The sequence below is a fragment of the Ranitomeya variabilis genome, chromosome 5, assembly GCF_051348905.1.
Source record: "Ranitomeya variabilis isolate aRanVar5 chromosome 5, aRanVar5.hap1, whole genome shotgun sequence".
NCBI classification, from domain to species: domain Eukaryota; kingdom Metazoa; phylum Chordata; class Amphibia; order Anura; family Dendrobatidae; genus Ranitomeya; species Ranitomeya variabilis.
In genome coordinates, this window is record NC_135236.1 from 23389852 (window position 1) to 23416959 (window position 27108).

Here is a 27108-nt window from a genome sequence, read left to right on the forward strand (position 1 = left end):
CTATAGTATCAGATATTAAACTGCATTTGGCCTTCAACTTTGGTTACGGCCTACTAACGGTGTCTGCCCCTCCCTGGTGTTGCCCTCAACTGAATAAAGCTGTGCTTCAACCTTGTGGCTTTCGGCCTATAGTATCAGATATTAAACTGCATTTGGCCTTCAACTTTGGTTACGGCCTACTAACGGTGTCTGCCCCTCCCTGGTGTTGCCCTCAACTGAATAAATCTGAGCTTCAACCTTCTGGCTCTCATTAAGTGCTGTGTTTTTAAAAATTGGTGGTTAGGGCCTACTAACGGTGTCTGCCCCTCCCTGGTGTTGCCCTCAACTGAATAAAGCTGTGCTTCAACCTTCTGGCTTTCGGCCTATAGTATCAGATATTAAACTGCATTTGGCCTTTAACTTTGGTTACGGCCTACTAACGGTGTCTGCCCCTCCCTGGTGTTGCCCTCAACTGAATAAAGCTGTGCTTCAACCTTGTGGCTTTCGGCCTATAGTATCAGATATTAAACTGCATTTGGCCTTCAACTTTGGTTACGGCCTACTAACGGTGTCTGCCCCTCCCTGGTGTTGCCCTCAACTGAATAAAGCTGAGCTTCAACCTTCTGGCTCTCATTAAGTGCTGTGTTTTTAAAAATTGGTGGTTAGGGCCTACTAACGGTGTCTGCCCCTCCCTGGTGTTGCCCTCAACTGAATAAAGCTGTGCTTCAACCTTGTGGCTTTCGGCCTATAGTATCAGATATTAAACTGCATTTGGCCTTCAACTTTGGTTACGGCCTACTAACGGTGTCTGCCCCTCCCTGGTGTTGTCCTCAACTGAATACAGCTGAGCTTCAACCTTCTGGCTCTCATTAAGTGTTTTTTAAAAAACAAAATGGTGGTTAGGGCCTACTAACGGTGTCTGCCCCTCCCTGGTGTTGCCCTCAACTGAATAAAGCTGAGCTTCAACCTTCTGGCTCTCATTAAGTGCTGTGTTTTTAAAAATTGGTGGTTAGGGCCTACTAACGGTGTCTGCCCCTCCCTGGTGTTGCCCTCAACTGAATAAAGCTGTGCTTCAACCTTCTGGCTTTCGGCCTATAGTATCAGATATTAAACTGCATTTGGCCTTCAACTTTGGTTACGGCCTACTAACGGTGTCTGCCCCTCCCTGGTGTTGCCCTCAACTGAATACAGCTGAGCTTCAACCTTCTGGCTCTCATTAAGTGCTGTGTTTTTAAAAATTGGTGGTTAGGGCCTACTAACGGTGTCTGCCCCTCCCTGGTGTTGCCCTCAACTGAATAAAGCTGTGCTTCAACCTTGTGGCTTTCGGCCTATAGTATCAGATATTAAACTGCATTTGGCCTTCAACTTTGGTTACGGCCTACTAACGGTGTCTGCCCCTCCCTGGTGTTGCCCTCAACTGAATACAGCTGAGCTTCAACCTTCTGGCTCTCATTAAGTGCTGTGTTTTTAAAAATTGGTGGTTAGGGCCTACTAACGGTGTCTGCCCCTCCCTGGTGTTGCCCTCAACTGAATAAAGCTGAGCTTCAACCTTCTGGCTCTCATTAAGTGCTGTGTTTTTAAAAATTGGTGGTTAGGGCCTACTAACGGTGTCTGCCCCTCCCTGGTGTTGCCCTCAACTGAATAAAGCTGAGCTTCAACCTTCTGGCTCTCATTAAGTGCTGTGTTTTTAAAAATTGGTGGTTAGGGCCTACTAACGGTGTCTGCCCCTGCCTGGTGTTGTCCTCCACTGAACAAAGCTGAGTTTCCACCTTCTGGCTCTTTTTTTTTTTTTTTTTTTTAAATTGCTGGATGGGGCCTAATAGCTCTGTTTGCTCCTCCCTGGTGTTTGTCCTCAACTAAAAAAAGCTGAGCTTCAACCTTATGGCTTTCGGCCTATAGTATCAGATATTAAACTGCATTTGGCCTATTAGTGTGTTTGGGCCCTTAAAACAGTGTCTGCTGCTCCTGGGTTTGCTACTCCACTCAACAAAGCAATGCCGCCTGTTTAGTCCTCTTACCAATTTTGAACTGCATTTTGCCTACTTTATTCTTTGGCCCTATATCTGTTTCCTCCTCATCCTGCCCACTGCCCAGCCACTGCTACATGAGTCTGCTGGTACATTGACCTAGACCACTACATTCCCCTTGCACTCTACACAGCCAGAATCTGACCCTGCTGAAAGTCAGGTTCCCCTTCCCGCATGTTATACCACCTTACACAGGGACAAAGAGGAAGGTGCAGATGAAAGTGCAGGTTCCTTCATCAGGTGGGGGGGCATACTCGTTGGCGACGTCACTGGCACATGGCCCCTCAGAGTACGCAAAAGTGTCGCTGCTGGTGGGAGGCGCCCCCGCCGTGCAAACACACCGCTGTACTTTGAGGGGCCCTGTGCCAGTGCCAATGCCAACGATTGGGCCCCCCTGCTTGCTTAGGATCACAGCACTTGCAAACTTGACATACTTACCTCTCACTGCTCCACCGCCGTGACGTAGTCCATGTTTCCTGTGCCCACTAAAACCTTGAACCAGCCCTACCCCCCACAACTTTTGCCAAATCACCCCCAATTTCCAGTGCCCAACTATTATTATAAAGTTAATTTAGATTGACAAGCTTCAGAAAACAAGAATGGATGTTTTTGGCATTAAAATGGGCACTGTAGGTGTTTTCCTGGCCTCCACTCACTGCCGGCTATGCTTCCCCATTGACTTGCATTGGGTTTCGTGTTTCGGTCGATCCCCGACTTTTAGCGATAATCGGCCGACTTCACTCGACTCGACTCTGGACTAAGTCGGGTTTCACAAAACCCGACTCGATCTTAAAAAAATGAAAGTCGCTCAACCCTAGTTATCACCGCTATATTGATGACATTTTTCTTATCTGGACAGGTACCTCAGATACATTATTATCCTTTCATTCTCACTTGAATTCCATCCTCCCCGAGTTCCAATTCACCATTTATTATAATACCGACTCAGTAACCTTTTTAGACACCACAGTTGTCAAGGATACTAATGGAGGCCTCTCCACGGATATGTATTGTAAACCTACTGATTGCAGCAGCCTCCTACACTACACTAGTTGTCATCCACATTCATTGAAAAATAGCCTACCACATTCCCAACTTAACAGAGTAGCTCGTATTGTCTCTGACCCTGTCAAACTTAATGATAGACTGGATATCTTGACTTCTAAATTTCAAGCACAATGTTATCCCTCTAAACTTCTCGCTGATGAGAAAGCACATATTTTGTCACCTCCTTCTCCTCGGCCCCTGAGCAACACAAGTGAAAGGATTCCATTTGTACACGTATTTCATCCATTGGTTCCCAAAATCCATTCTATTATTAGGAGACACTGGCCACTTTTAGCCAAAGCATATCCGAACATACCTCCTTTCAAAGAACCAGCCCTGATGTGCAACAAAAGACCCCCCAATATTAGGGACCAACTCGTAAGAGCAGACATTGGCAGTAAGCGGCCCACCACTACACAGAGATTACTGGGCACCCAACGTAATGGCACCTTCCCTTGTTTGAACTGTGCAGCCTGCTCGAATGTCATTAAGTCCAGTACCGTAACCCACCCCAGAACCGGCAAATCCTATCCAGTACGTGGATTTTATACATGTGATTCGAATTTTGTTGTGTATTTAGTCAAATGCCCATGTGGCCTCCTATATGTAGGGGAGACCATACAACACATAAAATACAGAATTGCCAGTCACAAATCTACCATCAGATGCGGCAAAAACTGGTTGCCTTTACCAGATCATTTCACCAAATTCAGACACACAGTGGCACAGCTAAAATTTCAGGTCATTGATCAAGTCCCCCTCCCCAGGAGAGGGGGTGATCACATAAAACTTCTCAGAGCACGTGAAACCCTCTGGATATACAAACTGGACACCCTGGCCCCCAGAGGGCTCAATAGGGAAATTGATTGGTTAGTATGAGCCTTGCTATACCACTTAATGATTTTATCCTCTCTTACAGACTCGTTAAAACACTATTTCATAGGACCCGCAACTCCAATGTGGGTGAGTTGCCCCGAGTTCCCTGGTTTGCCCTATCCTGCCCCCCTATTATCATTGCCTTTTTCCCTGTTTTGTTTTATTTTATTTTTTTCCCCGTTTTTCATGTAATCCAATATCCTGCATTTGTAGTATATCTTAGTACTTTGCATTTATAAACATCTAGGCACATTTATTAACATCTACACACATATTGCAGCTATTACATAATCCCAGGCTACAGTATGCCCCCATTAGGTCATCTACTTCGTTACACAGCGCTCTGATCTAAGCTATCAGCAGTGCTTGGTTACAGGGTTGCTACAACGAGAGCTGCGCGTGCGCACTGAGGCCCCACACAGTAGCGCGATGTCACTTCCGGTTTGCGCCGTCTACTTCCGGTACGGCGGTGATTTAACAAACACACGCCATCCCAGCCACAGACCTGACATATGCTGCCATTGAGCAAAGCGTGGGAGTGCCACTCAACATCCAGATACCAAAGGTAATCACCTATATACAGGGCTTCTTCTTATCTCGGCACACTATGGGCACTCAGATGAACATTACATACATACTGTTTACTCTTAACAGGTCCATACCCTCTGTAAGGGAGCCTCAATTAGCGTACCTACACACCAGTATATTACTTAAAGGTAACCTGGACAACTTATTTGGGCACTAATCTTCTATTCCTTACCAGCTAACCCTTGTTCACTGTTTTCTGCAGAACTTGTGTTGTACCACTGGGACTTATCCCTTCTCACACACTATCCTTTACTGGAACAAGGTAAAACACCTGCGCCGCTGCCTTATTGTATTGTGATCCACAATGTCATGCCATACTAATGTAATGCAATGCTTGTATATGTTAATCATTGTGTATCTTTGATCACTCTTCCTCTGACGATCTCAATACCCTTACTATTGGTACTCACTCTACCATCCCTACTTGCAGGACGCACAAGACCCTCTCTACCCTACTCAGATACTCAATCCCTGAGTCATCACCTTCACGGACACCTCTTTATGTCCTTATTGGTGGACATGTCTTTGTTTCCTTATTCCATATCTAGGATAACCCATGATTATTTGACAATGTACCATTTCATTTATGTTATTTATTTATTTTTGTTTTGTTTACATATTTTCTTCACAGCGAAAACGTGATAAAGGCTCAGGTTGAGCCGAAACGTTGTTAACCGCATATGCTGTAATATTCTGTTACGCTCCCAGTCTAACTCAGGTTAATAAACTGACACAATTTTGGCATTTCATCTAGAGAGAGTGCGGTGAATTTGATTACTTATTACAGCTATCTGGGACTGCCAGCCTAGTTATATAGCTGAGCAAACAAGGGAATAGTTAGCATCTGGCGAGAGTCTCTGATTGGATGACCAAGCTGTCAATAAGAATACAAACAGCTCATCACACCCCTGCAACAGACTGAACACGTGAGCTGTCAATTACTGCATAGACAGCTCAGCACACCCCTGCACGAAACCAGACAACCAAGTTGTCAATTTCTGCTCAGACATACTAAGGGGTGGAAGCGTTACAGTATGAAGGTGTGCTGTCATGCAGCTGCAGTGCAGTACAGCGCAACCTTTACCAGGGGGAGCTTTATAGGGAAGCGAGACACACACTGCACACACTGAGCAGCTGAACAGATGCCACCTAGTGGCAAGAGAGTAGTCAGAAAAAGCTGAGTCAGGGCACAAGATAACACGTCAGTAAAAAAAGGATTTAAACAGAAAGGATAGTCAGGATGTAGCAATAGATCAGTAAACCAGGATGAGCAAAATACGGTATGATAGGGACAAATCAAAACAGAGTCAATAGCCAAGCCAGGAGGTCAGAATCAGAGAATCAAGCAGAACAGACAAACGCAGGGAAAGGGCAGACAGAGGGAGATAACAGACACAGGACAAGTCAGGGTTCACAGCAGGACAAACTAAGGGCTTCCAGAGTCAGGTTCACAAGCCAAAGACAGAACTATAGCTAACACTGCCAGCAAGATTCCTGGGAGCTAAATAGCCAACCTGAACCCAGAATGAGGCAGAGCAAAGTTAACCCATGACATGATCCGTCCTAAAAAAAGGCAGACACTAATAAACCCTGGAACGGATCATGACATGTGCATCATATCGCAACTCAACTATCTATTTAATAGTTAGCATCAGTTTTTGTTTTTATTTTTTTAAACTGTTGTGATCCAGTGTTGCGTTTTTGGTTCTGCATTAGGAAAAATATCATATTATATTATATAGAAGCCAGTTATTAATATCAAGATATATTATATCACTCGGCAACTCTAACCCTCTGGGGTGGATTAATTTAGTTTTGACACCACTTTGAAGTAAATCCTATCCCTTCTTTTATAGAGGAAATACATCTTAAAAGTAAGTAGTCATACATAAAATTGTATAAACAATCATATAAAATATAAATTTTTCATTTCTTGCTTTTGAAATGTTTGTTTTAGATCATATATACAATCAGAGATCCTAAAGATGTTGCGGTGTCCCTTTATTATTTTTCAACAATGAGTACAACTTTCAAAGATCCAGAAAATATGGATAATTTTATAAGAGAATTCTTAACTGAAAACAGTAAGTAATTAAAATTAATGTAAACTTATAAAATTGTCAGTTATAAGCATATTCTCTGCTGTACTATTTTATTCATTGCAGTACCATATGGATCTTGGTTTAATCACGTCAAGGGATGGATGGCATTGCTGGGAAAAGATAACTTTATGCTTCACACTTATGAGGATCTTAAGAAGGTAAATCTTTAATATGAAATTATTGACATGTAGAGGAAACATTCTTATGAATATCCATTTTAAGGGCAGAAATAAACCTCGTAAAAAAGGTTAAAAATGTAATAGATTGAAATCTCACCTTTGCAAAACCAAAATAACAGAAGAATGGATGTTATATCATCCAAATGTGTGACTAAAGAGAACCTGCTAGCACGAGTTTGTAATGTAAAATAAATATATGCCTATAATGGCTCAGAAATACAGAAATAGCAGAAATTACATTAATACCTTTAGTGAGGAAATCTACTTTCTGGTTCTTCTTTAATCACCATTTGAATTTTTCTGCTAATTAGATTTTGGTGCACAGGGGCCGGACACTGGGTGTTCTTCTCACTGTCTGATTCTCTGGCTCCTTTGCCTGCTTCCTCTTTTTGAATTGGAGATTTCAATCACAGAAGGGAGGTAATAGAAAAAGATAAGTGGAGAAGCCTCGGAATCACAGACAGGAAGGAGAAGACCAAATGTTCAGTCTGGTCTTGTGCACCGAAACCTATTTAGCAGAAAACTTCAAATGGAGACTAAAGAAGAAAAACAAAATCAACAAAGCGTATTTCTTCACCAAAAGTACCGATCCAAGGGGTATTATTTCTCCTTGTGGAGAGTGACACGTCAACCATGCCACGATGAGGAGACTTTCAAGTCACAATGCTCCTCTGGGAAATATGCAAAGAGAAAATTTGCATATTTCCCAGAGGAGCATTGCGGCTTGAAAGTCTCATCTCAACAAGCTTGACATGTCACTCTCTGCAAGGAGAAACGATACCCCTTAGATCCCGGTCAGACACCTCTCATGCAGCCAACCCAAATCTCACACTTTGCCCTGATGAGAGGCAGTGCTCTGAAACAGTCTCTACAAATTAAGATTCTGGTTTTGACTTTCATTCTAGGTCATGTGGCAAGGCTCGTTAAAGGATCGACATTCACTGTTAGGATTGCTACTTCTTATATGTGGTACTAGAATTCTATTTCTTTTCCTCTCTGAAGAGACAAATTGCATATTTAACAAAACTATAAAATCAATCAGCATTACAGCACCATTACAGCAATGTCTTTACTTAACATTACAAATCAAGCTAACAGGTTCTCTTTACATGGCTGTGGTTCTCTGCGTTTTACATTTTTGGCACCGCCAGCTAAGCAAAAGAGCCGAAGCCCGACGGCCATCTTACCGTGATCAATAGTCATGGGCAACTCCTTTCAATTAATCTGGTTTGATATATGTGTCTATTATGTAAAAAAAAATCATATTGACCCCTTTATGATGTTTTTCACAATAATACGCTCCTGTGCCCTGGTCCTATTTGACCAGGGACAGATTATTACATCATTGCAATTGCCCGCGCACACAGCTTGTGCGCGGGTGATCACCGCCGGTTGTCAGCTGATTCTGACAGCTGACACACGGCACTAAGTTATAGGAGCGCTCACACACTTCTCCCAGCACTTTAGATTCCTAAATGCTGCAGTCGAAAGTGATTGCAGCATTTCGGGAGCCGCAGAGGGATGACAGCCCCACTGCTCATGAATCAGAGACCTTGTGGCATGACGTAGGCTGCCAATAGTTGCCATGGTGACGCAATGTCATCATGACGACATCCGGGTCACCAGAGCTAGGAAAGTTGCTTGATCATGAACAGTGCATGGTCAGCAACTTTCTCCATCATTGCAGAGCTGACAGTTTGTACGGCACAGGGATGCTGCTACATTCTCATGGTGTACAAGCAATCATCCTGCAAAAAAATGATGGTTCCATAGTAGACAAAGTAAAAAAAGTAAAAAAAGAAAATGTTTTAAATAATTGTAAAAACATGTTTTTAATAAATGTAGAATAATAATAAAAAAACAAAAGATATTGTATCCATAAAAATATAAACAAAAGCGCACGTTTGTTATTGCCACGTCCGCAACAGCCCGACCTGTAAAACTGTTCCACAAGTTAACCCCTTTGGAGAAAACCATAAAAAAATAAAATAAAAAGCAAGGCAAAAAGCAATGTTATTGTCATACCACAGAACATAAAGTGGAATAAAATGTGTTCAAAGAGGCAGATATAAATCAGCATGGTATCGCTGAAAACATCATATTGTCCTGTAAAAAGACAAGCCAAGATACAGCTCCATCAGTGGAATATAAAAAAGTTATAGCTCTCAGAAAAAAGTGCTGCAAAAACACTTATTTTTTCTATAAAATAGTTTTTATTCTATAAAAGCGTCAAAACATAAAAAAATATAAATGAGTTATCACTGTAATCATACTGACCTGAATAATAAAACTGCCTTATCAATTTTGCCACACATGGAACAGTATAACCCCCCCAAACAAAAAATTATTCCTGAATTGCTGGTATTTGTTCATTCTGCTTCCAAAAAATTTGAATAGAAAGTGATCAAAAATGTAATTTGCCTAAAATTGGTATAAATAAAAATGTCAACTTGGCCCGCAAAAAGCAAGCCCTCACATGACTCTGTGAGCCAAAATATGGAAAAATTATAGCTCTCAAAGTGTGGTGATGCAAAAACTATTTTTTGCAATAAAAAGTGTATTTTAGTTTGTGGCTATAGCCAAACATAAAAATTCGATATAAATCTGGTATCGCTGTAATCGTAGTTACCACAAGAATAAAGTCACCTTGTCACTTTTGCAGCATGAGGAAAAATAAATAAAACCAATTCATCACGTGCTGTTGATTTTTTTCATTCTGCCTCACAAAAATCACAGTAAGGCTCAGCGGATATTTATCCTGCACTCGGCTTTGAGCACTTGCATTATGGTTTCTATGAAAATCTCTGAAATACGTGATTCAGAAGGAACCCTCGGTAGAAGATTCCCTATAATGAGGCAGATGCAAGCACTGTGAACACTGTCAGACCTGTGATCCGCCAATGTCTGTCTTTTTAGGATTGGATAAAAGTGCCGTCTGCCATAGTTTTGTTCACTTCTGAAAAGAAAGACACCGCTGAATGGAGGCCAGACAAAAGTAACTCTGCTGCATAGCTATAGTGAACGAATCACTCAAGAGTTTCATCTGAATCACATTAATTAGAGATTTAGATGGAAACCCCAAAGTAAGTGCTCAGCATAAAGTGCCGGATAAATGTGATCTCAAATTTTATGTAAAATGTTCCCCATAAAAGCTTCAATTCAATCCACAAAAAAAGCAAGTCGCCACTCTGGTCTGTCATCTGTTAATGGAAATATAGGAGGCGTCCACATTACTGGAAGGACAAAGGCTACTGGGAAAGCGAAATTGTTCCTCACCCAACAAAATAAATTCAGCAAATTCTTCGCTACCAAATCCAAATGTCCCCTCCTTTCTGAGCCCCAAAGTGTACCTAATCTACATATAGAATCCACACTTGGCATTTCTGAGCCTGCTTAACTTATGGGTGCATGCCTCCAGGAGCAAGAGCTGGGCATAAGGTAATGGTGACTGCAACATACTGATCACTGCAACGGTAGTTTGCAATTTTCACTTGGCAACATTCATTGCTGCTTGTTTCTGGAAAATATCCATGGAGTCAAAATCGTCACTGCACCTGTAGATAAATTCCTGAAGAGGTATAATTTCCAAAATGGGGTCGTCTTGAGGGGGGATTCTGCTTTTCTAGCAATTAGGGGCACTGCATATGGAGTTTGAAAACTGTTCTAGGAACATCTGCACTCCAGGAAGCTAATAGCGCTCCTTTCCTCCTGAGTCTCTTCCGTATGGCTATGTAGCACTGTACAGCCACATATGGTCTATTGCCACATTCAGTAGAAATTGTGGGACAAATTTTGGTGACATTTTTACTCACTTATGTGAAAATGTAAAATCTTGGGCTAAAACAAAATTTGGGTGGTAAAAATGTAGTTATATTTTCTTCACTGCCCAATGGTATAAAATTCTGTGACATATACATGATATCAATATGATCATTGCACCCCTCCATGAATTCATGGAGAGGTGTAGTTCGTAAAATGGGGTCTCTTATTGGGGGTTCTTGTTGTGAATTCCGTTCTCGGGCTCCCTCCTGTGGTCATGAGTGGTACTTTGTGAGTTCTGTTCATGGGCTCCCTCTGGTGGCTTTGAGTGTTACGGCTGGTCTGTAGCTGGACTCCAGCTGCCTCGTTTCCTGCTATGCTTGCTGCCTATTTAACTCCACCTGGACCTTTACTTGTTGCCTGCTGTCGTTGTATTCAGTACTGGTTCAGATCTCTCTGGGACTTCCCTTGTGACCTGTCTCCTCGTGGAGAAGCTAAGTTCATGCTAGTCCATTTTTGCTCATTGTTTTTTAAAAATGTTTCTCAGTATATGATGAGTTCAGTCCAGCTTGCTTATATGCTATTTTATTGCTAGCTGGAAGCTCTGGGGTGCGGAGTTGCGCCTCTCACATCGTGAGTCGGTGTGGGGGTCTTTTTGTATTCTCTGCGTGGATAATTTTTGTAGTATTTTATACTGACCACACAGATTCCTTGCTATCTTCTGACTATTTAGTTATTAGCGGGCCTCATTTGCTAAAACCTGTTTTCATTTCTATGTTTGTGTTTTCCCCTTAACTCACCGTTATTATTTTTGGGGGGCTCCCTACACTTTGGGGTAAATTTCTCTGAGGCAAGTGAGGCTTTGTTTCTCTCTAGGGGTAGCTAGTTTCTCAGGCTGTGAAGAGGCATCTAGGCCGAGTCAGGAATGCTCCACGGCTGCCTATAGTGTGTGTTGATAGGATCAGGATTGCGGTCAGTAAAGTTCCCACATTCCCAGAGCTTGTCCTTACTTTTGGTTTACCTATCAGGTCAGTTCATGTGTTCCTAACCACCGGAACCATAACAGTACAGCAGGCCCGTAAAGTGTTAAATGCATCGCAAAAGAGGGATAAGAGAAGCTCTGAGGTTTTTTTTTTCCTCTGCAGTGTGTTTAGCCTCTCTCCTCCCCTTAATCTCTGGGTGGTTCAGGACTCAGCTGCAAATATGGACATTCAAGGTCTGTCTTCTTGTGTGGATCAGCTCGCTACAAGGATACAAAGCATTCAGGATTATGTAGTTCACAGTCCTATGTCAGAGCCTAAAATACCAATTCCTGAGCTGTTCTCTGGAGATAGATCTAGGTTTTTGAATTTCAAAAATAATTGCAAATTGTTTCTTTCTCTGAGACCTCATTCCTCTGGTGACCCTGCTCAGCAAGTTAAAATAATTATTTCTTTGTTACGTGGTGACCCTCAAGATTGGGCATTCTCCCTGGCGCTAGGAGATCCTGCATTGCTAAATGTGGATGCGTTTTTTCTGGCGCTTGGATTGCTTTATGAGGAACCTAATCTAGTAGACCAGGCAGAAAAGATTTTGCTGGCTCTCTCTCAGGGTCAGGATGAAGCAGAGGTTTACTGTCAGAAGTTTAGGAAGTGGTCTGTGCTCACTCAATGGAATGAGTGTGCCCTGGCAGCTATTTTCAGAAAGGGTCTTTCTGAAGCCCTTAAGGATGTTATGGTGGGGTTCCCCACGCCTGCGGGTCAGAATGAGTCAATGTCTTTGGCCATTCAGATTGATCGGCGTTTGCGGGAGCGCAAACCTGTGCACCATCTGGCGGTGTTTTCTGAACAGAAGCCTGAGTCTATGCAATGTGACAGGATTCTGACCAGAATTGAACGGCAAAATCACAGACGTCAGAATGGGTTGTGCTTTTACTGTGGTGACTCCACTCATGTTATCTCTGATTGTTCTAATCACACAAAAAGGTTCGCTAAGTCTGTCACCATTGGTACTATACAGCCTAAATTCATTTTGTCTGTTACTTTGATTTGCTCTCTGTCATCCTACTCAGTTATGGCTTTTGTGGATTCAGGCGCTGCCCTGAATTTGATGGATTTGTCATTTGCCAGGCGCTGTGGTTTTATCTTGGAGCCATGGCAGTTCCCTATTCCACTAAAGGGAATTGATGCCACACCATTGGCCAAGAATAAGCCTCAGTACTGGACTCAAGTGACTATGTGCATGACTCCTGCACATCAGGAGGTTATTCGCTTTCTGGTGTTACATAATTTGCATGATGTTGTCGTGTTGGGTCTGCCATGGCTGCAGGTTCATAATCCAGTCCTGGATTGGAAAGCAATGTCTGTGTCAAGTTGGGGTTGTCAAGGGGTACATGGCGATGTTCCTTTGGTGTCAATTGCTTCTTCTACTCCTTCTGAAGTCCCTGAATTTTTGTCGGATTACCAGGATGTATTTGATGAGCCCAAATCCAGTGCCCTACCTCCTCATAGGGATTGTGATTGTGCTATAAATTTGATTCCTGGTAGTAAGTTCCCTAAGGGTCGACTTTTTAATTTATCTGTACCAGAACATGCCGCTATGCGGAGTTATATAAAGGAGTCATTGGAGAAAGGGCATATTCGTCCGTCCTCATCACCTTTGGGTGCAGGGTTCTTTTTTGTGGCCAAGAAGGATGGTTCTCTGAGACCCTGTATAGATTATCGCCTTCTAAATAAAATCACGGTCAAATTTCAGTACCCTTTGCCTCTGCTGTCCGATCTGTTTGCTCGGATTAGGGGGGCTAGTTGGTTCACCAAGATAGATCTTCGAGGAGCTTATAATCTTGTGCGTATAAAGCAGGGCGATGAATGGAAAACAGCATTTAATACGCCCGAAGGTCATTTTGAGTACTTGGTGATGCCTTTTGGGCTTTCTAATGCCCCTTCCGTGTTTCAGTCCTTCATGCACGACATCTTCCGAGAGTATCTGGATAGATTTATGATTGTGTACCTGGATGATATTTTGGTCTTTTCTGATGATTGGGAGTCTCATGTGAAGCAGGTCAGGATGGTGTTTCAGGTCTTGCGTGCCAATGCCTTGTTTGTGAAGGGATCTAAATGTCTCTTTGGAGTCCAGAAGGTTTCCTTTTTGGGCTTTATTTTTTCCCCTTCTACTATCGAGATGGATCCAGTTAAAGTCCAGGCCATCTATGACTGGACTCAACCTACATCGGTGAAGAGTCTTCAGAAGTTCTTGGGCTTTGCTAATTTTTACCGTCGCTTCATCACTAATTTTTCTAGTGTGGTTAAGCCTTTGACGGATTTGACTAGAAAGGGTGCTGATGTTAAGAATTGGTCTTCTGCGGCCGTTGAGGCCTTTCAGGAGATGAAACGTTGGTTTTCTGCGGCTCCTGTCTTGCGTCAGCCTGATGTCTCACTTCCTTTTCAGGTCGAGGTTGATTCTTCTGAGATTGGAGCAGGGGCTGTCTTGTCACAGAGAAGCTCTGATGGCTCGGTGATGAGACCTTGTGCTTTCTTTTCTAGAAAGTTTTCGCCTGCCGAGCGGAATTATGATGTTGGTAATCGGGAGTTGTTGGCAATGAAGTGGGCATTCGAGGAGTGGCGACATTGGCTTGAGGGAGCCAAACATCGCGTGGTGGTCTTGACGGATCACAAGAATTTGATTTATCTCGAGTCTGCCAAGCGGTTAAATCCTAGACAAGCTCGATGGTCGCTGTTTTTCTCCTGTTTTGATTTTGTGGTTTCGTACCTTCTGGGCTCAAAGAATGTGAAGGCTGATGCCCTTTCTAGGAGTTTTGTGCCTGACTCTCCGGGAGTTTCTGAACCGGCTGGTATCCTCAGAGAGGGGGTGATCTTGTCTGCCATCTCCCCCTGATTTGCGGCGGGTGTTGCAGGAATTTCAGGCCGATAGACCTGACCGTTGTCCACCGGAGAGACTGTTTGTCCCGGATGTCTCTCAGAGGATGTCTGTCATCTGGCTGGTTTGTGATCGTTTTTCTAAAATGGTCCATTTGGTGCCCTTGCCTAAGTTGCCCTCCTCTTCTGATTTGGTTCCGCTGTTTTTTCAGAATGTGGTTCGTTTGCATGGTATTTCGGAGAACATTGAGTCTGACAGAGGGTCCCAGTTTGTGTCCAGATTTTGGCAGTCCTTTTGTGCTAAGATGGGCATTGACTTGTCGTTTTCTTCGGCCTTCCATCCTCAGACGAATGGCCAAACCGAACGAACTAATCAGACCTTGGAAACTTATCTAAGATGTTTTGTTTCTGCTGATCAGGATGATTGGGTGACTTTTTTGCCATTGGCTCAATAATCGGGCTAGTTCTGCTACTTTGGTTTCGCCTTTTTTTTGTAATTCTGGTTTTCATCCTCGTTTTTCCTCAGGTCAGGTTGAGCCTTCTGACTGTCCTGGGGTGGATTCTGTGGTGGATAGGTTGCAGCAGATTTGGAACCACGTAGTGGACAGTTTGACGTTGTCACAGGAGAAGGCTCAGCGCTTTGCTAATCGCCGTCGCTGTGTGGGGGATTTGGTATGGGGATTTGGTATGGTTGTCATCTCGTTGTGTTCCTATGAAGGTTTCCTCTCCTAAGTTCAAACCTTGTTTCATCGGTCCTTATAAGATTTCAGAAATCCTCAATCCTGTGTCATTTCGTTTGGACCTCCCAGCATCTTTTACCATTCATAATGTGTTCCATAGGTCATTGTTGCGGAGGTATGTGGTGCCTGTGGTTCCTTCTGTTGATCCTCCTGCTCCGGTGTTGGTCGAGGGAGAATTGGAGTATGTGGTGAAGATCTTGGATTCTCGTATTTCGAGATGGAAGCTCCAGTACTTGGTTAAATGGAAGGGCTATGGTCAGGAGGATAATTCCTGGGTTGTTGCCTCTGACGTCCATGCTGCCGATTCGGTTTGTGCCTTTCATTTGGCTTGTCCTGATCAGCCTGGGGGCTCTGGTGAGGGTTCGGTGACCCCTCCTCAAGGGAGGGGGTACTGTTGTGAATTCCGTTTTCGTGCTCCCTCCTGTGGTCATGAGTGGTACTTTGTGAGTTCTGTTCATGGGCTCCCTCTGGTGGCTTTGACTGTTACGGCTGGTCTGTAGCTGGACTCCAGCTGCCTCGTTTCCTGCTAGGCTTGCTGCCTATTTAACTCCACCTGGACCTTTACTTGTTGCCTGCTGTCGTTGTATTCAGTACTGGTTCAGATCTCTCTGGGACTTCCCTTGTGACCTGTCTCCTCGTGGAGAAGCTAAGTTCATGCTAGTCCATTTTTGCTCATTGTTTTTTGAAAATGTTTCTCAGTATATGAGTATATATATAGTGTGTGTTGATAGGATCAGGATTGCGGTTAGTAAAGTTCACACATTCCCAGAGCTTGTCCTTACTTTTTGTTTACCTATCAGGTCAGTTCATGTGTTCCTAACCACCGGAACCATAACAGGTTCTGCTGTGTTGGCACCTCATGGGCTCTCCCAGTGGGTCCAAGCATAACAGTAAAATCTGGTGCTTCTTGCTATGGACTGTGTCTGAAAATTATTTCTTGATTACATGTAAGGTATTGGCGCACTCAGGAAAAAGTGGACATAGTTTTTTTGGAAAAAAAAATCCTATTAACCCTAAAAAAATTAAAAACAATTCCAGCAAAATCTGAGCTCCAATATGGTGCCTCTTCCTTTCTGAGCTTTGAACTGTGCCTCAAAAGTAGCATTCCTCACATATGGGGCATCGGCATACTCAGGAAAAATTGCACAACAAATTGCATGTGCAATTTCTCCTGTTCTCCTTGAAAATGCAAAATTTGGGGCCAAAATAACATTTTTGTGGGGAAAATGTGCTTTTTAATTTTCATGGCTCAATTCATAAGCTTCTGTGAAGCACCTGAGGGTTCGAGGTGATCGCCACACATCTAAATATATTCCTTGAGGGGTCCAGTTTACAAAACGGGGTCACATCCACTGTTTAGGCACATCAGGGGCCCTCCAAATTAGACATGTCGTCCGCTAATGATTCCAGGAAATTTTACATTCAAAAAATCAAATGATACTTCTTCCTTTCCGAGCCCTGTGTGCGCCCAATCAGTAATTTTCTCCCTCATATCCGATATTGGCGTATTCAGGAGACATTGCACAGCAAATTGTATAGTGCAATTTTTCCTGTTACCCTTATGAAAATGCAACAGATGAGGTTAAACATATTTTGAGGAAAATTGAATTTTCTTTATTTTCACAGCTCAACATTACAAGTCCGCAAGGACAGGGTCCTCTCCCCTCTGTACCAGTCTGTCATCGTAAATTGTTTACTGTAGACAATATCTATAACCCTCTATGTAACCCCTTTCTCATGTACAGCACCATGGAATTAATGGTGCTATATAAATAAATAATAATAATTATAATTATAAACATCTGTGAAGCACCAGAGGGTTTCAAGGTACTCACCACACATCCGTTCCCTGAGGGGTCTAGTTTCCAAAACCAGTGTCACTTGTGGGAGATTTTCACTGTTTAGGCACATCAGAGACTCTCCAAAGGCAACATGATGTCCTCCAATTGTTCCAGCATATTTTGCATTCAAAAAGTCAAAAGGCGCTCCTTCCATTCTGAACCCAAGCAGTGGTTGTCTTTCTAATATGAGGTATCAGCATGCTCAGGAGAAATTACACAACACATTTTGTGCCCTACTTTTACTTTTACCATTGTCAAAATAAAAAAAAAATTGGATCTGAAGTAAATTTTTTGTGAAAAAAGTTAAATGTTCACTTTTTCTTTCCACATTCCAAAAATTCCTATGAAGCACCTGAAGGGTTAATACACTTCTTGAAAGTGGGTTTGGGCACCTTGAGGGGTGCAATTTTTAGAGTATTGTCACTTTTGGGTGTCTTCTATCATATAAACCACTCAAAATGACTTTAAATGTGATGTGGTCCCTATGAAAAAATTGGTTTTGTAAATTTTGTTGGAAAAATGAAAAATCACTGGTCAACGTTAACCCTTATAACAAAAAAAATTTGGTTGCAAAATTGTGCTGATGTAAAGTAGACGATGGAAAATTGCAAAATTTTAATCATTTTTCGCCAAATGTTCATTTTTTTCACAAATAAGCACAAATCATACCAAACAAATTTTTCCACTATCATAAAGTATAATATGTCACGCAAAAGCTATCTCAGAATAAGTAGGATCCGTTGAAGCGTTCCAGAGTTATTACCTTATAAATTTACAATGTTCAGAATTGTAAAAATTGGCCTGGTCATTAACATGCAAACCACATTTGGGGGGAAAGGACTTAAAGAGGTTGTTCCATTATCATAATCATTGATCTCTGCCACAATCCTCAAACCAAAAAAGTATTGATTAGTTGTCAAAAGTGAATGCAACTCCAGTTATGCATTTTATTGCTGGTAGTTCTGTTTCTTGTTACTTGTATTCATTCTATACCCAATATAACAAAATCTCCAGGCATCAAATTCCTAATAAATTTGCAACCAATCTGAACAATAAGAAACAAAGCATGAACCTATGATGATGAAGATTAGAGGTGAGCAAACTCGAACTGTAAAGTTTGGGGATCTTACTGGACACCAAGTGTCCTATGCTGAACTCTGAATAAGGCCTTCTCCTAGAAGTCCATTTTACAGTTCGGAAACTGGAGAGAGAGAAAGAGAGAGCAGTAGATAGTAACTTATAAGATGTAAGTATAGTCTTAGGATGCAGCTACACTCTATGGCTCATCGTGCATTGAGGCTCATTCCGGCCATGGTTGGCCAATGTCTACACTATTTTTAAATAAAATTATGCAGCTATTGGCAAAAAGCATGAACTGAGTTTGGTCCAGTCATGTGTCCAGTCGCAACGTGTGGTCTCACCATAAAAGTAGAAACATAAATATTTAATTTCATTCTGCATAATTATTATGCTAAATATTGGATTTTCCTAATTGGCAACAGGACCTACGAGGAAGTGTGATTAAGATTTGCAAATTTCTTGGAAAGGAATTAGATGACGAAGCAGTGGACTCTGTGGTGAAAAATGCTTCCTTTAAGAACATGAAACAGAACAATATGGCTAATTACAGTCTTGCACCACTTACTTGGATGGACCTGGAGAAAAGCCCATTTATGAGAAAAGGTAAAAACTTAACATCATATTGAGAAAAAAATATGTACAGTCAAGGTCATATCTTGCGTTCATTCTGCACTAGGCAATTTCTGTCATGCCTTCTCCTGGCAAGTCAGACTGAATATATGCATACAACGTGTTTTTATCTGCTGGATTCCACTTAAAACTTGCCTGAAAAGTTAAAACAAAAAGAAAAAATGAATTAACTTAACTTAAATTAATTTGCTGTTCGCAGGTCCCTTCATTTGTTATTTTTACTTTTAAATTCAAGCTTCAAAAGCCTTGAAGTGGCAGAAAGATGTGAAAAGCCCAATATTCAGGTGGCCCAAGCTTTTTTACCCTTTTCAGTTGGGTATGCTATATAACCTGCCTGAAAAAGGAGACTAGGCAGATACCCTACGATGGAGTGGGCGACCCATTCCTCGAGAATAGACCCACCGACGATCCTAGGCTAATCTCAAGTGAAGACCTATAGATAGGGGGAAGGAGTTCCCTAAAAGAGATAAGGACTGGGTATAACACTGGTCACCTCCTAGTTAAAAATACAGAGAAGTCTGCACAAGAAAACTGAAAACAGAAACTAAAGATAGCAGAACCAGAGATCCCAGAGCTGCACAATATCAAAAACAGAAAGCTATCAAAGCACCAAGCCAGAACTCTAGCGGATTAACACTGTTGTCCAGCAAGGAATGGGAGGCAGGTGCTGGGTAATAAAGGGTGATACAATCACCTGACCTAAGACAACCCAGCACCAGGGGAAAAAGACCAGCAGCCAGAAAACCACAACAAGATGGCGGATGGTCAAAAACAAAACAGATTCTAACAGTCTGAACATATGCACTGCAATGTGAAAACGGTTTGATGCTTAGATTCCATTAGCTTTTTTGGGCTTCCAAAGATGACAAGAGGTTAAAAAAGTGACTGGTCCAAAATGGGCAAACAAAAGAAATTGAGGAAAAACTGATGAAAAATGAGAGATGAAAAATAAGACTCTTCAGCGTCTTCCACTTGAAAAATTGTCAGGCTCGAAGACATTGAAAATACATAACGTGCACATACTCTAATGGTGACCATACCCTAAAAGTGACAAATTAACGGTGGCCAAACCGTCCAATATCAAAAGGTTTAGCCGACAGTGTAGTATGTATGGGTGCTTCTGACTGATGGGATTGTTGGGGGAAATAAGAATCCGGCGTTTCCAATTTCAGATTGTAGATCCTTTCATTATCTAACAGATACTGTAAGTTGCCACCAGAAATGTTTGTAGCAGCTCTCTCAAAGAAAACAGAGGAGCACTCGACAAAGTGGGGGGATAGTACAAGATAAGCTAGCTGCTAACTAAACAATCTGACAGCTAGTAAAAGCATATGGGGTCTTTAGAAGTGATAAGCGAGCATGCTCGGGTGTCCTCCTAGTATTTTGGCGTGCTCGGAGATTTAGTTTTTGTTGACGCAGCTGCATGATTTGCGGCTGCTAGACAGCCTGAATACATGTGGGGATTCCCTAACAAACAGGCAATCCCCACAAGTATCCAGGCCGTCTAGATACCACAATCATGCAGCTACGTCAACAAAAACTAAACCTCCGAGCACTCCAAAATACTCGGATGACACCCGAGCATGTTCGGGAAAACCCGAGCAACGAGCATTCTCGCTCATCACTAGTCTTTAGTCAAACACTAATTCAGGTGATATACTAGGGGCATTCATTAAAGATTTTCCCTGACTCACTCCTGTGGCCTGAAAGCAATGAAACTTGGCACAGTTATTAGTCCTTCTCTACATAGGTTCCACCTAGGGACACATGTTATGGAAATATTAGGGTTGGATAAATATATCCCCGTGTGTGCTGCGGCCGCTCCCAATTAGACTGAGTATTTTGAGCGCTCATCAAGAATGGACTGTACGCAACTGTGACAGAACAACATTCCATCAATACTGAAACTTTATTGTACATACATAGTTTTATATTTTCCCATAGAAAGGAGTGGTTAGGGGTTGTCAGGGGTGGTTAGTTAATTACCATATTGTCTAGCTCCTCTGTCATTGGTTATCTAAACATATATGGAATATTGTGATTAATGCTCATATGACTGCTGATTAAGCAACTAAACTTGAGTTCTGTGTCTAGGACAAAGTGGAGACATCTGATCAGCAGTCACCAAACATCTGACACTCTTCTGCTTTTTTGGGATGGAAAACCCCATATGATCTGTCTGGGTTATATCAGTTTGTCAGCGATTTTAAACCATTGATTATAATGTATATATTAGCTGTGAGCATATAAGTATATATTTGATTATAGAGGAGTATACATGCAAGTGAGATCTACATGATATATATATTTCTATCACAAGCCCCCCTTAGATATCACTTGCCCTAATCCTAGCCTCCTGTCCCAAAGCGCTGCAACTCTTTTGTGCTGTCGGCGAACTGACACAAGCCTAACGCCTGTGCCCCACTCCGTACAGACTTTTCGCAAATGGGCGGTCAGGAGATCTGTCCCTAACGGGGGTTCGTTGCAATCAGTCTCTTAGTCAATAGCAGGTGTAGTGAGCGATGTGTAGTCTTTATCAGGTAGGTCATCCTTTCGGTCAGGCCGCAACATCATTCTGGCTTGGATGTCATCTTCTGGTAGGGGAGCTTTCTTGCAATGCGATGAGTGGATCCAAGCGAGTCTTCCCTCCAGTTTCACAGAGTTTGGTGTCATCAGCAGCACTTGAACAGGATCATCAAATCTGGGATCGAGTGGTGTTCTCCTTACAAGCTTTTTCACCAACACCCAGTCTCCTGGCTTCTAGGAGTGCATACCGGACACTGTATCAGGATCTGGCAATGAAGAAAAAAACTCGAGAATGGATGTTAGCAAGTTTCTTGGTGATTTCAATTACATAAGCAGACAAAGTATCATATTACATATACACAGTCCAGAGAAAATGCAGACGCACTGCCGTTATGTGTTGGACTCTTAAGCCTCAAAGTGATCACCGGATCATAGAATCTGTTGAAGTGCTTGTTAGCACGAAACAGCTGTCATCCACCATGCGTTGTCTACCCTCCCTGCACTGCAATAATGCACATGAATAAAATCGCTGTCTGCTGAATACCGGTGAGTGCGCTTTCATTTCTTTTCAACTTGGACATATCATATTACATAGTCAGCTGCTGAGGGAAAGGATACCCCTAACCTGGGACTAGACACAAACAAAACTTCATATGGTGACAGCTTTGCTGGGCCTCTGGAAGTATGCCTTACATTAAGTAGTGTGATTGGGAGTGTGTAGGCCTAAGTCTGACCCTACTGCTGACTAGATCTCTCATGTGAGGTTTGCTGTGAATGCAGGTCCCTGGTCACTCTCTATCACTTCTGGGACCCCATAGCTGCATATCTCGTCTCTGAGAGTAGCTTCTTTGCAGTAGTCTCTGCTGACTGGTTCCTCACTGGGAAAGCTTCTGGCCATCCTGAGAACACGTCCACGACCACAAGGGCATATTCGAATCCTCCACTTGGCGGCATCTGGATGTGGTCTATCTGGATCCTCTGGAAGGGGTACAGTGGTCTGGCAAGACGAGGTGTGGGAACTTTCTTCATTCTTCCAGGGTTGCATTTGCCACAGGTCAGACAGCTGTTTATGAACTTGGCTGTTAGGGTGGAGATTTCTGGAGCGAACCAGTAAGCACCAATCGGATCATTCATCTGTGTCTTTAATCTGTATGTGGGTCCATGTGCCCACTGGACCACCATAGGGTACATGCTTCGGGGTAAACAGGGTTTGTAGTCCATTGAGTATACCCTTCCTTCTTCATGTGTTGCTCTCTTCTGCATCCAGCATTCCTTCTTGTCCTTTGGGGCTTGCTCTTGCAGCTTTTTTGAGCAGATCACAGGACGTCATTTGGTCAGGTTTCCTGTCTTTAGCCGTCCGGCTCTACGACCTCTTCCACTTGTCCATATTGTCTTCCCTTGACTGTTTCTTTGGCTGCCATATCCGCCATGTTGTTGCCTCGTGCCCCTACTGTGTTCAGTTTTCCATGCGCTTTGACTTTTAGCATTGTCACCACTTTTGGAAGTTGAAGTGTGTTCAGCAGGTCCTTAATGGCTCCATTATGCTTCACGGTTGTTCCGCTTGCTGTGAGGAAGTCCCTTGCAGCCCAGATGGGTCCGAAGTCGTGTGCTATGCCATGCAAGTACCTTGAATCGGTATACATTTTCTCAGTCTTGTCTTCTGCCATCTGGTAGGCCTTCATCAGCGCTATCAGTTCTGCTTCCTGGGCTGACAGACTGGGCGGCAGACTTCTGGACCACAGGATCTCTTGATTGCTGGTCGCTGCACATCCCGTGTGGAATCTTCCTTCATCATCTGCGAATCTGGAGCCATCCACATAGAGGATCAACTCTGGGTTGGTCAGAGGCTCTTCTGCCACCTTGGGTAGTCCTGCTGTTTCCTGTTGCATGATGCTGAAGCAATCATGGTCATCCGTCCGGAGCAAATTCAGATCCCATGCAGACTTTTTATCTGAGGGTCCATATCTGTATCCCCCCTTGGGAGTGGGAGTAGAGTGGACGGGTTGAGGACTGTGCATCTGGAGATGGTGACATTGTTGGGCAGGAGTAGAGAGCACTGGAGGCGAAGATGCCTGGCGGTGGAGAGATGTTTTAGCTGGGTTTGGTTGAGGATTGCTGAGATGTCATGCAGAGCCAGGATTTCCAATGGTTTTTCCACTGATGTCAGTAGTCCTGTCCAGGAGGGCGTGTGCTGCAACTGCTGCTCTCATGCGGGAGGAAGAGGCTCCCCTTGCAACTGGATCCAGGCAAGCTGAAAAGTAGTCCGAAAGTCTCTGCTTTCCCCCTGAAGCTGTGTCAGGACTCCAGTAGCAAGGCCTTCTCTTCTCATCAAGTAGAGACTGAATGGCTTCTTGTAGTCAGATAGGCCTAGTGCTGGCGCTGAGACTACAGAGCCTTTTAACTTCTTAAACGAACTGAAGGCCACATCTGTCTGGAGGAACGGGGTCACGCTGACGTATTCACACAGAGGCTGCATTAGGACGGAAGCATCAGGGATCCAGGCTCTGCAATACGAAACTAGACCAAGGAAGGCAAGTAGCACCTTTGGAGTTCTCGGAGGGACCATCTTCTCCACTGTGGTCTTCCGGTCATCTGTCAGGTGTTTCGCCTGGTGAGCAATACAGTGTCTCTGGAACGTAACTTGCTTCAGACACCACTGGACTTTGTTCTTTGAGATCTTGCAGTGCTGCTCCGCCAGGTAGAGTAGGAGATACAAGGAAAGGGCTTTACACGTGTCAAAGTCAACTGCACAAAGGAGTAGATTGTCCATGTATTGTAGCAGGGTTACTTCTGCTTGTTCTGTGACTCAGTTGGTGAGAACTGTGGACATTGCTTTGGTGAACTGTGAAGGGCTGTTCTGGGCCCACTGTGGCATCACTGTCCATGTGTGTTGTCCCCCCTGGTGCATTAAGGCAAACAGGAACTGGTCTTCCGGATGAACTGGAACACTGGAGAAAATGTTAGCCAGGTTGTTCACTGTGAACACTTTTGCTGTGGCAGGCACATTTGAGAGCAGAGTGTGCGGATTCGGCATAAATGCAGTTTCAAACACTGTGGCGTCATTCACAGCTCTCAGGTTATATATCATTCTGAACTTGGCTGGCTCTCCTTTTACAGTCTTTTTCTTGAAGGGGAAAAGCGGGGTATTGCAAGGCGATGTGCGAGGAACAATGATTCCTATTTCCAGGTAGACCTTCAGTTGGTCAGAGGCAGCTTGACTCTAGGCCTGGCCTGGGCCTTACGATGGTACGGGGTACATGGCTTGAGTGACACCCGTACTGGGGCAACTTGAGGTTTTCTCACGTGCTGGGGTCCCTTAGACCATAGACTTTCTGGTACTACATCCAGTACCTCCTTGGGTAGGCCTCATCGATTGTTTAATGTTCTTGTAGGGCCGCCAGCATGAATCTTCTTGGGTCAGGGATGAAGAAAGTGTCACTGTCCCATCTTCGTGGAACACTGTGGTTGCCTTCAGCTTCTGCAGTAGGTTCGCTCCCAGCAGGTTGAGTGGCAGGTCCTTTACACCACAAACTGGGACAGGATAGAGTGTCCTGGCTGAGTGCACACGCTCAGTGGCTTTGTAAGCTGAGAATGTCTGACTTGACCATCAATGCCCATGCGAGACACAGAGGATTCTGATAGGCAGGTGGGATCCGTGAGTTCCACAGGTGTCATCACACTTCTGGCTGCACCACATTGGATCTGACAACGCCATCCACTTTAAGGGTAATTGAAGGTATTGGTCTTGCAGATGAAGTTTTACATGTCAGGAGCATAGTGTCTTGCGGGCCTGGCTTGCTTGCCTCTGTCCTATGGACGGGGTACTTCACTGCTTTCTGCACTTCCTCCTTGACCTGTTTCTCTGGACCAACTCTTGGATTGCATGGGTCCAGTCTCTTCGGGGGCGTCAGTGCTTTGCACTGGTTCTGGAAATGGCCAAACTGAGTCGCCACAAATGTAACACTTGACACTTCTTCTGTCTTTGTAGGGTGGTTGCGCTTCCAGGTCAGTGGTCACCATGAGAGGGGCTGTCTTCTGCACCCCTGGTTGGGATTCAATCCCTTTGGCTACTGTGGACAACGGCATGATGGGTACTGTAGCGGCAGCGGGGTCCGGCCTGCTGGCTGTGGCTGCGGTGGTAAGATGGGGCCTGCAGGTGCATTCGTGGCGAGGCCCGGGGGTGCCATGAGACCGGCGGCTGCATCCAACCCAAGGTCTGGGGGCATTACAGGGGCTGCGGCTGCATCTGCCATCACTTCTTCCCCCTGCTCCAACATAGCTTCTCCCCTTTGCTAACCTTATTGAGGTCGGTGTCTCCTCTATGGAGTCTGCAGCGGTTCTTCCGGTGTGACGATTGGCACTTTGTAGTGTCTTCACCTCTGGCTCCCCTTCTGGTGTTCTCAGCAGCACGGCACCCTTTTCCTTCTTTGTGCTCTTTTGTGGTGCTATAATGGTGGCAATTTTGGTGACAATCGGCAATAAACAGTCTCCTAGGCGCACATAAAACATTTTTTCTGGGTCAGTCCACTGCTATTGACCTGTTCCTAGGCCTAGCCACTATCAGTGGTTTCCTGATTGGCTGTCTCAGTCCATGCCCAATGTCCTGTGCCAACATTTGCCTGTGTATCTGGTCATGAATGGTGAAGCCCAAGTCTTGGAATACTTGCATTACTCTGCAATGAAACTTCTTTACAGACTCTGTCTTATCTTGGCTCATGTCATGACTTGTCCTGCCAATCTGCCTTTGGCCCACTCTCTGAGCTGTTCAATTAGCTGTGGCTCTGACTCCCAAGCGTGTACGTCTGATTCTGCTGGAAGTTTGAATTGTTCCTTCATGATTGGCCAGACTGCATCACCTGCTTCTATTTTCATTCATGGCCCAGAGATCATTCCAGGTGGCTGCATATGTTTCACTGGCTCTGCTACATTCTTCGGTAAAATGGCATGGGATGCATCCCTGGGTCTGGAAGATTGTCACCTGACTTGGGGTGGAGTGCACATAGTGTAATGGTGGTGCCTCTATCTGCCCTTGCATTCTTGGTGCCTGTGGGTTTCCTTTCTAGTACTGGACAGCATGTATGATGTTCCCTCTTCATCTTCATCAGAGGAATAGTTGTGATAGCTTGTACTGGGGTCGTACACTGACTTATATTGGACTTAGAAGTTGCCTTTTTATGTGAGGATGTCTCCCCCCTTGCTGAAGCTATGATGGATTAGGCTTATAGTTTCATGTTGGTGTGAATGTAGGCAGCTCTGACCGGTGCTGAAGCTGTACATTATCAATACATGGTGATATCAAAGTTCACGTAAAACCTTAAGGGTTACAATATTGTTGACTGTGAAATGAGGTAACGGAGGAACTGTCAGTGAGCTCGTTCTGATATCACTCCTCCCCCCTCTGCACCCAGGGCTGAGCTGTCTGCTACCTGATGTGTCTGGGGCTGCCCACTGTGGGGGGGGCTTTCACCTTCTTTCCCCGATATCACAACTGGCAATGGCTGGACTGTGCCAGGGGCATAGAGGGAAACCTTGTGCTGTAAGCACCATATTGTTTGAATTGGGTGTTGGCCCAGCGGGCAACAAGGAGGGAAAAAGAGGAAGAAGAAGGAGGAGGGGTTGAGGAGTGAGACAAAGGAATAGTAGGAGGAGAGAGAGAGAGAGAATGTGGAGAGAGAGGGAGGAGAAGAGAGGAGAAAGGTGTGGTGGGGGAGTGGAGTAGGAGGGAGGAGAAAATGGGAGGGGTGGAAGGAAGGGAGAGGGAGGAGAGGAGTGGAGAAGGAGGGGAAGAGAGAGAAGAGAAAAAAGGTGGAGGAAGAGGAGAGGAAAGGAGAGAGAATGCGGAGAGAAAATACTGACAGAGAAAAAAAAAGAGGATAGATG

General features: G+C 44.0%; 1 protein-coding gene across 1 annotated transcript in view; it reads left to right on the forward strand.

Annotated features, from left to right (window-relative positions):
* LOC143774206 (sulfotransferase 2B1-like) overlaps positions 1–27108 on the forward strand; it is a 302209-nt gene that overhangs the window by 218347 nt on the left and 56754 nt on the right. The window contains exons 4-6 of the mRNA XM_077261584.1: positions 6475–6601; positions 6683–6777; positions 18495–18675. Coding sequence (XP_077117699.1) covers positions 6475–6601; positions 6683–6777; positions 18495–18675 — 403 coding nt within the window. The remainder of the gene's footprint in view (positions 1–6474; positions 6602–6682; positions 6778–18494; positions 18676–27108) is intronic.